Source organism: Dermacentor andersoni, chromosome 6, assembly GCF_023375885.2.
Source record: "Dermacentor andersoni chromosome 6, qqDerAnde1_hic_scaffold, whole genome shotgun sequence".
NCBI lineage: Eukaryota > Metazoa > Arthropoda > Arachnida > Ixodida > Ixodidae > Dermacentor > Dermacentor andersoni.
The window spans coordinates 52,485,228-52,498,606 of NC_092819.1; the positions used below are offsets into that span (position 1 = coordinate 52,485,228).

At 43.1% G+C, this 13,379-nt stretch overlaps 1 protein-coding gene across 1 annotated transcript; it reads right to left on the reverse strand.

Moving 5' to 3' along the window:
• Positions 1-332: 332 nt before the first annotated feature.
• Positions 333-13,315, reverse strand: LOC126522893 (uncharacterized). The gene is made up of 3 exons (XM_050171737.3): positions 11,919-13,315; positions 10,438-10,676; positions 333-9,179 (listed from the first exon to the last, which is right to left on the reverse strand). Exons 1-3 carry the CDS (start codon positions 12,855-12,857, stop codon positions 8,654-8,656), a joined length of 1,704 nt encoding a protein of 567 aa, XP_050027694.2. The 5' UTR covers positions 12,858-13,315; the 3' UTR covers positions 333-8,653.
• Positions 13,316-13,379: the final 64 nt, after the last annotated feature.

Below are 13,379 nucleotides of genomic sequence, written 5' to 3' on the forward strand. Positions count from 1 at the left end.
ATGCTGTTTTTAAGGGAAAGGAACATGTGGAAGAACGGTCACAAAGGAAAAGGTTTATTTCTTTTGTTATGCATAATACTATATGAAAGTCTTCTCTGTTTGATTAAAAAGCTTCTAATTAAAAAAAAAAATTAAAAGCCCTCACAGGTCCCAGTTGGCTTTCAATGAACATTTCATGTGGACTCTGGGGCTTACAAATGGTGTTCAAACTTCAGCGCTGTGTCTAGTGTACTCCTATCTCATTCATCACACAATTTTTGTTATTACACGGCGTTCTTCCAGGACAAACTCCCAGTGGTCTTAGCTGCAATCAAATACTTCAAATCAAATACTTTGATATGAAAAACAAGTATTTTATTTGCATTCAAAATTTTAACCAGTCCCACACTCTGTAAAAGTAATATCATATAACATTATTATTTACTGCCACATAATATTCATAACAACATATTTCTTGGATTTCTTGCAATTCTGGGTACTACCATTGTATTACTGTTTTTCTATCACCCAACAAAATCAGCTCTTTCCAATGTTCTTATGTTAAAAATAAGTTTTTCTTTAGTTTTTATTAGAGTCAAAATACTAGCCACTTGAGCAACATGCATATTGCTGGCATCAAAAGTTTACAAGGAGTGTGATCTGCAGAAAAGCTGAATGCTTCTGCAGCCTGGGTGTACAGACTGGAATTCAAGGCTTGCATTCGCAATATTTCTCTTACGTAAGTGCTGTTGGCGATTGGCTACCATCACGACAACTCTGTCATCGTCATGGCGACCGACAAGTGTGCAGTTCTGCCTGCCTGTGTACGCACTATGGGAATTCAGCTTTTTCATGGAAGGTATACCTTGAAACTTTTGATGACGGTATGCAAAAAAAATCACTATCTATACAAATCACTGAAAGTATTGTAAATTAGTTCTCCAAGTTCAACATTTCGTTGCAAAAGAGCCCTCGTATGCAGAGAAAGCAAAAAATAAAGAAATAAATGTAGGCATTTTCAGCCAAGTCGTATAAAGCTCAATGCACTTTCAGTGAACATTATAGTTCCTTAAAAAAGAGTTGCAATGTCACTAGAAAAAGAAAAAAGCGCTCCAGATACGTCATGATTCTAATAACGCAAAGGAGTAAAGAAACCGACATGGCACCGAACTGAAGCACTTGTCATGTAGTAGCCCGTCTTCAATCATGTTTCTTGACACTGAAATCAACAAAATACTCGAGACAAGCTCAGTCATCAAGCAAAACTGAAGTTCGTAGTGAGCATAGTTGACTGAACATCAACAAGAGCGGAACAAGGCATCAAAAATATACCGAAAGACAAGCATAAAAAAATATCACAATAAATGTATGAAACAGCAGTGGTACACCAACAAAGAACAACGCTTCCAGTTCAGAGAATTGTGAACAATGTACTGTTGTCATTCAGGATGGCACAGACAATGCAACACTATGTGAGTAGTGCAACCAGGCAGGAAAAATCCACCAGCTGTCGGCGATGTGTAAGTATGGCACCTTAAAAGTAAGAGCGCGAGCATGCAAGGAATAGAGACACCAAAATTTCAACTTTTGTTTTCATGAAGAGCTGTCACTATTGGCCATTTGCCTGCTCCTGAAATCGCGCAGCCTACAATGCCTGCAATTGAAAGGACGTTTCATATATGCCGTTATGGTCCTGAGTGGTGCTGAGTAACCCTCCAAGGACTACATATGTATGCAGAAAATGGCCATGAAAGTGAACGGCTGGACAGCTGTAGTTCAATCGGTGAGCAGCATATACACCGTGCGGAGGTTGCGGGTTTGGCTCCCATTGGCAGCAAGTTGTCTTCCACTTTCATTTTTCTTCATTAATAATATTGTTGCGATATAATAGACGCTTAAAGGGTCCCTTGCCCAGCTTCATTGCAATTTTAGTTGTGTACTGGAAGTTATAAAGTGCTCTCTGAGGAGATAGATTCTAAGTTAACTGCCATGTTACTATGCCACCAGGAGACGAGTGTCGCTGCTAATGGAGACACTCTCTCCCTCTGCCCTGACTAGCATCCGCAAGCGGTGTACCTTGATGCCTGCTCCTATACCAGAGTCAAGGGACCATGTCATGTTCATTAAGTAAAGCCTCGCCTCCTTTTTTATTCCTTTCTTTGCTGAGTGGCACATTTACGACGGCGTTTCACCTTCTGCATTGGATGATTACGCGAAGTCAGATGTCATGGTAGGTGACATAGCTATCTTTATGTCACTGCATGTCTATGACCTTGACTGTTCGGCTGGGAGCGGAGCTTCCTCAAGAGAGAGGGTGCGCAGCGTTTGGTTTGAAATTTCAGCTATGTTCGACGGCACGCATTGCTGTAATGCTTTGCAGACACAATCATCAGCATGTGATTTATACGCTACGCTTGTCCATTGGAAATGGCAAAGCCTGATAGGGGCCCTTTAAGAGACTGGCCGCCACGAAGAAAACGAAGAGATGTCTCTGGGCTCTTGCTGCGAGCTGGTTTCCATCTTGGTCTCTGGTGAGCCTGCTCTTGTAAATACATATTAAATAGCTTCTTTCGTGTGTATTTCTCCACATGTAACAATATGAAGCTTACCGTAAATTTAACCCTCATTCGTAATAATTTCTACATCTAAATTTAGAAACCTGTTAATTATTGTTATGCAGATAATCGCCTCTGTGCTTTCCTTGGCTTCATATAGCTGCGTCTAAACATTAGGGCTCCTCAATTCCCCAGTGTCTTCCTGCTCATTAATCTAGGAGCACAGGGCAGGGCCCTGTCCTGTGCTAGATTAACGAGTAGAAAGAAACTGAATTCCTGTATGCGCTCCTGAAATTTTTGATGAAACAGCATTTTTATATTTCGATTAGTTCTATTTCATTCTGTGCTGGCTTGCCATGGATTACCATGGCATCGATTGCATGGTCTCGGAGAAAAAGTAATATCTTACGATATGGCGTTCTGCGCTCTCTACAACAATGAACGCATGCGCCTGTTGTGAAATGTGCGCAAGTGCTAAGATTGGTATCAAGCTACAGAAAGTGAAGCCTTTCCGAGCTGACTCTTGTGGATCCTGTAAGCTCATTTTTGACCTGTAGGCAGTCTCTAATTTAGATGACAGTGACCATACGATGCTAATGAATGCCTTACTTTGCATCAATACGCCTATATGTTAAAAGCATGAGACAAGGTTTGTCTACTTAGGCTGGAGCATCGCACTACTATTGATTTGATGTCTCGGCCGAAAACTTTTGGAACTAAGCAGCCATATTGAGAGGGAAACTAAGAAAAATTGGGCTCCAATTTACGCTTTAGAAGTGGTTGGCCAGCAAAGCTGTGGTGTCACTTCATCCAATAGACCAACGTGACGCAGCCTTGAACTAGATCCTGCTGAGCCTGAGCATGACGCCATTGTACATATTGACGTTGCTGTTCATTTTGTCGCTCATTGTATTCGCGCTTATTCAGGCATCCCAACTGTGTGTGGCTAGCTTTGGGCAGGAACCGCTGCATCTTACCTAGCCTGAACACGACGTTGCCATGCATATTGACGTCACTGTTCCCTTCACCGCTCATCGTGTTATGCTGCTCTTAGGGAGTCCTAACTATTCATGGCCTTTCCATAGTGCTATCATAACACAAATTAAAGCGGTTGCTAAGACAGGTTCTTTTTTTACATATGAAAGTGTAACGTCACTCCCTGCTTCATATGCTAAAGTTGCCGCTTTCCGGCAACTGCAGCTTATGCAACCATAATCTTTACCAGGAAATGCTTCCGGTGAACACTATGCGTGAAAGCGAGCTTTCTGGTTCTTTTTTTTTCTTTTCCCTGCACAGCTAGCGCCACCACTGCTGCGGACGCGAGCGCCATCTGGTTGTGCAGCAAGGTACCCAGCAGCGCATGTGATCTGTGTCTCCCACTGTGATTGGTTGAGTTTTCGCCTATGGACACGGCAGAAGCATTGGGGGGGGGGGGGGGGGGGGGTAGAGGTATATAGCTTCGCTGTAAAATTTGTTATTGACATTAATTTGTTCCTTAGGTGGGTTGCATGATGTGTGCAACGTTAGTGAGAAGCATTACTGTAAGCTAGCAAACACTAAAAATTTTGGTGTCTCCATTCCGTTATGAATTCCAACATGTCCATGTGATGACACAGCTCGCTGTGGCTATTTGGTATGTCTGCAAGCACTCCACAAGTACTGTGTGCTGGACACATTCCGGTTCCATATTCCGAACAGTATTTCTTAGAAGCAAAAGGCAAATCCTGTTTGCGGAATCACAGAAACATTCAATCACTCATTAACATAGAACTTGTGGCAATCTTTAATTTAAACAGAAAGAAGTTGCTCATCGAAGACCTTGTGAATATCCCTGTCAATGTCCGAAGAGTGCTACACCTACCACTTTCTCTAGAACAGGCAGCATATATTGACATTTCACAGTTCTTCGCTCCTACATTGATATGTTGTAGTAACAAACACTACATACAAGAACTCCTATAAAGCTTGCAAAACATATGGTGTTGCAAAATCCTCTAATGAAAAGCACCCTGTAGAAGATCGGTGATAACAAAGATGTCGTGGGTGCAGATGGGCAAGGGGCGACAGGGTGTCTAACATTGCTCACTGTGCATTAGAGTCCTATTTTACTATATTACATCAGGTTTGAAGAAACGGATATGAAATCGAACACTTAATTTGTGTTCAAAGAGTGATTCCTGCAAATGTGTTAAGCCAGAATGTCACTCACTGGCATTTGCTATGCAGTTCTCGTGTCGAAGAATTACCCTAGTAGAACTCTATTTTTACTTTAATTTAGCACAAAACAATGAAAAAATTACTGGCTTTGCATGCAAATGTAGTGTTTGCTTTCATATGGGCTCACTGCGTACTGGTTCACACATTCTTGGGAATAACACCTCATGGGCATTCAGTCTGATATATCTTCTGTGTTTTAAATTTATGGCGAAAAATTTGGCATACACGATGCATTAAGTGGATGCCTATTTATAAAATGTTAGTCTGTGGGCATCCGTGCCTAATTCCAGCTGTTAATGAGCATTTAAATAGTAATAAGCTGCATAGGAGTAGACCAACCGGGTTTGGTGACTCCTGGGAAGCCCATTAGTACTGAATTTAATGTAACATGAATATCGAACATCCACTGGATGTAACATGAACATAACGAGGAAAAGCGGGTGCTAACAAAGATATCTGTAAGTAAAAAATAAACCTGCAGGTCTTCATTCCGATTCAGAGCCGCCATTAGTATTTGAACATTGATGAGGCATTTTCCCTAAGTGTCAATGACCCTGTACATGAGAACAAGCAAATTTCACCTTGCATTGAGAGGCAAGGTTCACCATTGAGGGGCAAAGTGTGTTTAGGGGCAAAGTGCATTGACAATGGGGGATGGCACATGCTTGCCTCATAGCATACACAAGACAGAGATGGCCGGGAAATATAGTAAATAGCACTATGCTGTTACTGAACTTATTCACTGTCAGATTGCACAGTACCCTACTACTTCAGGTCCAATCAAACAGTCTAGATAATGGCTCTGTTTGAGCCACAGTCTGGACTGCTTGGAGGTTTAACAGATTTGTAGCTATTCAAAGGTTTGTATTGATGGCTTGTAGCCATATTTGCAGCTTTGAGCTATTGGAGATCATGTGCCCAAAGGAAGGTTGCTGCTCCGAGGTTTGGGCCCTCCTTGTTGATAACCCCGTAAGCGGTAATGGCTTCTTGGCCAACTCATGCACACATAGCAAATGAAGAGGAGGTTATTGCATAAAAGTATATTACTTAAGAATCGCAAGATCCAAGATGGCATGCTTATGGAAACTCACAGGTGTCTGTTGGGCAAAGATGCTTATGGCAATTCACTCTTAAGATCCTATGAGGCAAATTTTGCCCTCAGAATGGCCTCTATGTACAACCTGAGAGCGTAATCACTAACCTATGTGTGCAACTGGTGAGCCATAAGGCAATTTGCTAGTAAAAGACGATTCAGCCGACACAAACGTAAATGTTGGCTCGAAAACGCTCGTGTGCACTTAGTGAAGGGTACCCTTAGAAAAGTTAGTGCAGCAATTCTTCCAATACTTTCAAATGAAGCAGTGCTTCCACCATTCAGAAGTGCTTCAATTTTCAGACACTTTAATTTACGAGCAGATAGGGTGTCATCAATAGCTCTGATGAGGGGAGTTCGTAAGTCACCTGTGGTGCCTGCATATTAAAAGAGTCAAATAAACTTCAGCTGCCATGTCGCAGGCTGCAGCTAGCTTTATGAATAAAATGTGAGCCATAATAGTGCAAGAATTTTAAAAACCAAAGGTTGCATTCAAGGGATCCTAAATTAAAATAAATGTTAAGCCATGCCCCAATAGTAAATTGGCATGCTTCTAAAAAAAGAAGAAAAAGGAAAAAAGAAGACTGGTCAAGCTATATAAAAGTGCAGTTGCGGTGTGCCAAAAAGGAACTACAGGTGTAAGGCCATGTGGTAACGCCACCTCCAAATTCCCAAATCAGCTTCCTGCCATGACACATATTCTGGCAACTCATCAAAGCTAGTTAAGTGCCAATTCATCAAAAAAAAAAAAAAAAAAACATTATCCTGCTCTTTAAAATAAGATGACCTGGCACTCTTTGTTTTTTTTACGTGCCTGAATTTTCACAAAGATAAATGAAATCTGGCATATTACACATTTACATTATTGCCGTTTTCATTGACGTGCAAAAAGAAGAGAGAAAGAGAGAGGGAGAATAAAATAGGTTTGGAATTCAGTAGCAGTTTTCCCTACATAAGCAATCTTTTTACAAGAGACATTGAAAGACTACCAACACAGCGCTGGACTTGTTTGGCCTGATTTGCACCAGTGCAAAATGAGTGCATTCAATGATCACTGACGGGTATTGCTGCTGAAGTTGTTGAGCTGATCTGTCACCACTATTGAGCAGAACAATTCACTTGCCCAGAAAATAGCTCCATGATAATCATTTTATGTGTGCATAGAGTTATGATGACTACTCAATGCAAAGGATTCTTGGCAACCTCAACAATGACACTCCTCAGTGGCCATGATCAAAAGTATGCAGATGGCAGCATTGGCCAAAAAGAAAAAGAGCTGAACTTCTTGGCAGTTCAGACAACCTGAAACTGACGAATACACTGTGACGTTTGCAGCGCCAAATGTGAACTGTATTTTTCCATTTCAGTCTAAAGGCAGGGCACCAAGCAATTCCTTCCTACTTTTATTCATTTATTTATTTATTCTTTGCAGAAGCCCTGGTTCATATACTTTTGATAACAGCTGTACATGACAAGAGTATTACCACATGCTCTTGGTTCCCCTCTATTGATCATTGTGGTGTGCTTTTTGCAGTGGAGTCAACTCGTGTTGTGTCAAAATTCTAGGAACCACACATTTTTGTTTGGATTACCAGAAGCTTCCTTCCCATTTGTCTATATTCTAAAAAAAAAAAAACATAAGGTACCACAAGTTTGAAATAATCAAGATTAAATAAGGTACGGTCCAAAACAATTAGGACTTCTTGTATAAAAAGGCTTCTTATACACATGTATAAAAAAAACAGACAAATGATACATAGCAAGAAAACTGGTGCAGTGGCTGAGCAGATATGGCATCCTCCTACATTGAGCGTGATATCACCACTTGGACACCCTAGTGCAGCAGCCACATTTTGATAGGGGAAGAATGTGAAAACACTTGCGTGTTTTCCATTTAGGTGCACGTTAAAGATATTCGCCTAAGGTGGCCAAAATTGCCTCGGAGCCACCCACTATGACACATTCATAGTTCAAGTTGTGCTTTGATATGTCAAATCTAATCAGTCAATCCAGTCAATCAATAAACCTTTTGAAAGTGGAGAGAAAAGAGAGCTTCAATGAAAGCACATTCGTAATATTAGAGTCACAAGTGTGTTACCCGGCTAATGATGCCATCTTGTACCTGTGTTGCACCTGTGAACATACACGGCAGCCTGAATATTAAATGTGGGTACGTTTTAACTATTCGAGGCTTACGAGTGTTCTGTGGTCAGCTACTCTCGGCTATGCTGCTTACTTGCGGTGGCTTAGCGGCTATGATGTCTCGCTGCTAAGCATGAGGTCGCGAGATCAAATCTCAGCAGCCTCCCCCCGCATTTCGATAAGGGTAAAATGCAAAGACACCCATGTGCCGTGCATAGGGTGCACATTAAAGATCTACAATTGTCCAGAGACCACAGCGTGGTTTCAGCATGTAAAAGCCCGTAATTTAAATTTATGCCAATTTGCTTTGGGAAGCAAAGAACTTTGATTTGACCGAAATTACCTGAAGGCTCACTTGAATTAGGCGACTTCAAAACATGGTAAACACGCAGCAGGTCAGACAAAATTTTTCGATATGTCAGAGTGAACATAATAGATTTTCGGTTATCCGAGTTTAAATTGCTGCGAGTTGACAATAAATTGGAATAAATCTTGCTACATGATGGGAAAGTGCCTATGCGACAAGCCACTACATATTGCACTGGCAATGCCATGTTCTCAGTTGCCGTGCTTGAGGCCATTTCCCAACCTTCCGTCTGACAGAGCACATTACGATGTGCATGTGAGTACATAAGGCATGCAATACAGCCACACAGTTATGCTGATTTCACCTGCACCTTCCGAGCTTGTACTTGCGCATGACGTCGACGAGGAATTCGAACCTCTGCACCCTGTTCCGCAGTCTGTGTTGCGGGTTTTGCACATGGTCCACAAAGTACGACGACGGCTTGTGCGGCACGTGGACCAGCCACACGTGGGGAAGCACGAGAAAGACATAGCCCGCCGCGAAGAGCTCGGTGACATGAGTAATCTTGTTCATGCCGTAGCCCGTGAAGCGCTCGTCGTACTGAGGAAGCTGGGCAGTGTTTCTGAGCACCAGGTACGGCTCGTACTTGTCACTGAATGTTTGCACCACGTATGGCTTGTCGGTGCGGTACCACTTCCAGTAGTCTGTGCTCTGGTGCGATTCGGGAGTGATGTCGTGTCGGAATGGCTGCACGAAGGGGTCCTGCCGGTGTAGCAGCTGCATGAGCTCCTCCTTGGTTTGGGCGACACCGTCGGACTTCTGAGGTAGCTCCAGGTATTCAAAGGCTGGGACCACAAATGCTACCTTGTCTGTGTTGGCCACTGACCTAGAAGGCAAGCGACATCGCCATTTAAGGGTTCACTTTGTAACATGATGCACTACCTAGCATATAACGAAGTCACATGCGACAAGAAAATACCTTCGTTGTAGCTGATATTCATTATAAGCATATATTCGTTACCTGCTGATGTTGGTTAGACACATCTTAGATTTACATTATTATGTCCAGTAATTCGTTATATCCATGTTCACTATGTCGAGGTTCGGCTTACAATAAAAAAGCTTGAACAGCTAATATTTTTGGATAACATATTGTTGAATCAAGTGGTAGCATTTCAATTAATTGCTTTCAAGACCTGATCAGGGTCACAGTGGAAAAAAATACAGTATACTATGTGAATATTAGTAGGCTGTTGCTTTTGCTAGCCCAGTTGTCTACATGAAGTAAAGGCACATTATGTATATATATATTTATTTATTTGTCATACTCTCAGAGCCAGAGGAATTATAGCAGAAAGTGGTACAATATTCGCAATAAACAATAATGCAGTGAAAGGAAACAATGCAGAATGCAAAAGTTCCTGGTTATATGTCAGCTAAAGTTTCATGAAAATGAACTAAAATGAAAATTCTTGCTAGTTGGTTTTGCATAATTTGCAAATCACAGCACCACATGAACGGGACACACAGGGCACTGGCTTCCAACTTCAATAGTTGGAAGTGAACACCCTGTGCATCTCGTTTATGCGGTTGTCCCTTGTCCAATACGCTGTGATTTACCTATTCTCATGAAAAGGTTTGTACTCATTAATAAATAATAATCACAAACATTTCAGACAGAAGATTACATGACAATAGACAGAATACCTGCAAGAAGGTGGTTCCAATCAGTATACAGCAATACAAGAAAGACTGGGAGAAATATTATATGTGGCTCTATCTGAACCTGAATGACGGTGGCCAACAGCGTTGCAATGCATAATGTGGTCTCATACCGAACTGGTCATGCAAAGTGGGATGACGATAAAACGATAACTGCTGAAAGTCTTATCTTTGAAAGAGATGATAACAAATGGGGGCCAACATTAGCGTTGATTGAAGTAATAGTTGTGGTTCTGTTATTATTTGAGAAGAAAAGATTAACTGAGTGATTTTGGACAAGATAGCACAAGGAAATAATTGATTAGGGTGTCATAGCTGGGATTGCGCACAAATATAGCATATTCTAGTTTAGTATACATTAAAGTTTTCTACAGTGAACATTTTAGGTAACATAGCACATCAGAAAGAGTGAGAAAGATCACCTCGTAGACAGGAGAAAGTGCTTGTGAAAGTCAGGTGATGGCTGGAAATCGGCATCAGCGGTGAGTAGGTATTCACAGTTTGTTTGTTTGATGGCAGCATTGCGCAGAGCATTGATTGGGTAATCTCCAGAGCCTGGCACACCGTACGCAAGTGACACATGACTGTCTGGGTGCAGTTTCAAGTTCTGTAGCTTCTTCTGTACGTAGAGCTTTTGCCAGTCCCCATCCACTTTTCCTCCCTGCCAAGAATACAGACACATATGTTTACAAAAGCATTGTACATGCCTGAATGCACGAGCTATCCACATACATTCAAAATACTTTTTTTTGTTCTTTCTAGTTGTGGAGAACACAAATGAAAGTAAAGCACATTGGCAAAATGTTACAGTTTGTGCGTTTGCTAACTGAAGGGTTATTTTATTAAGAGCTATTACTTATGTCAGTTAAGTTCAGTGTTAGAGATTTAAGGGCATTTCATGTTGCAGGCACAAATAAATTCATTGCCCAAATTTCAGAATGACGTCTTCAGGCTCCAGACTGACATCTTTCTCCGAGGTCCAGGACGCCTTCAAGATATGTCTGGTGACCCATAGAGTTTTGTGGAAAGCATGTGCATGTTTATGGTTTTCACATAGAGTGCGGGGCTGTTCACCTTACTGCAATAACTGCCCTATTGCCATGGGTTGATTGAAAAAACATGCATAGGTGGCGTTATCGCAGCAGGGCGATGCTTTACATTCTGCATGAAAACCATATGCACATGCATGTGGAGAATGATGACTGGCCAACAGCACGTACTGTATCTTTGGTTATGCTTGAGACATGTGCTTAGCTGTTCGTGTTTCAATTGTCTATGGTAGTACTAATTATTATTATTCCTCTGCTGGATGAACCACCGTGCTTGCAACTTCCATAGACACCAGTGTCACAGTTCCCTCACAAACTTTTTGTAGGGAACTTTGTAGAACAGCTTGTAAGGTAATGTCCATGCAAAATCATCGCAATAAGACTGTTACCAAAACATACGAGTACTTAGGGCAAGGTGTACAATTACATCAAGTATCAATAGCATTGGCGGAGAGTCACTAAATTTGGAAGGAAGTTACGATGTGGGCTTATTGCTTGCAATTTATCATTCCATGTTTTTTGTTTACTTGTATAAGTGAGAAAACGTTAACATGAGCCATGTTATGGGAGAACATGCAAAGGCTCGTTATAAAGCGTTAATACAATCGAAAGCTTCATTTGTGCAGCCATAACTATGTTCTTACGCCACGGAGGAAGGAAAGTATGCTTCTTCACTCGCATAGAAGTGAACGACTTCTTTCCAGGTAGTATTGTAAGGAATTCAATGAGATAACTTGCCTACTCGTATAGTGAAAACGATGTCAAGCTAGTCTAGGCTTTCGTGGCTTTTCGCCTTCACATCTCGGCATCGGTTTACTGTATGCCGAGCTGAAGGACTCTGAAATGGCCGCTACCTTGACGGGAACGTAGATGACCAGGGAGACGGGCCCTTCCCACAGTTGCAGCGTGTGTTCCAGGACGGGCAGTCGGTCCATCGACAGCTGCGTCACTAGAGCCACGTCCTTGTTGAGGTGGCGCTTCTTGGACGAGCGGACCTTGCCCAGTATGAGCTCAAACTTGAGCCTCTGCCTGCGATGCGTGGGCGGCAGGCTGCGCGCGGACGTCGGACAGTCCTCCAAGAGATCGCGGGCCCTGCAGCCGTGGCTGGCGGCGGCCTCGACCAGCGGCGTGAGCCGAACGTCCGTGAAGTGCACCACGCCGGCGTAACCGTAGCAGCCGAGCAGCACGGTGGCCGTCGCGACGGTGCGATCGGAGTGCGAGGCCGTGTAGACGCCTTCGCGTTGAGTAAGCGTGCTCGTGCTCGCGGGGAACGGCACGCGCAGAAACTCCTCGCCGCCGTCGCTCAGCCTGACCAGAACGAGAGCGCCGAGAAAAGAATCGGCCGTCTGGGACTCGAGTTGCTCGGCGGCAACGCGCAGGGACAGGCTGAAGCTGCGCAATGTAAGGTTACGTCGAAACGAGAGGTGCTGGTAAATGGCGCGAACGTTGCTTCGTTTGCAGGTGATGGAAAATGCCTTGGAGCACAGAGCCCACGGCTCGTTGAAACACTGCACGTCTGTTAAAATGGTCGCCTGGTCCTGCCACCATCCGTGGACGTCGATCTGCCCCTTGCCGATCACGTCGCGAGACAGCACGTTCGACTCCGAAGTTGAAGAATGATCGCCGCAGGGCCACCCGTGCGTCGTGCGGTTTGCGAGCCCGTCGACGTCGTAAAGGTCCGTGCGGAAACGTCCGAACCACTGAATAAAAATGTAGATGACAGCTGTGGACAGGGCGGAATAAACAGTCACACCGTAGAAAGCAACGCGGATGGCAAAACGTAGGTTTCTCATTCTGATTCATGCCAAAGCCGGGGCTGCTCACACACTTCAAGTCGGGTCACTGATCGGGCCGGCTAGATGAAGTGAAGCGTGTCTTATGTGGCCTGGAAACTCCGTCATGAACAGCGCAACGCAACTGTGAAACTGCACGGAGCCAATAAAATCGTTTCATCGCGAGCGCGCAATATAACTGCCACACTTCTAAATAGACGCGTACTACTTGACCAGACGACGCTTCAGCCATCATTGCGGATTGCGGGTTGAGACTGTTGCCAGCACGATTTTGGCATTGGTCGTCTTCGACCATAGATGTGCTCCTATGAGCGTAAAACGCATAATGTTCTGTACACAAATCTGTCGCATGTACGCATGTGTGATATTTTCTTATAAATTATTTTGCTTGTCTCATGTGATTAAGCTTGTTTCTTTTTTGTTTCTTTTAGTTCGTTACGTTGTTTACGTACGCGACGTACGCGATGTGAAACGTGTTTGGTTTTCTACTTTCCGATTGGATATTTTATTGTGACGTGTTGT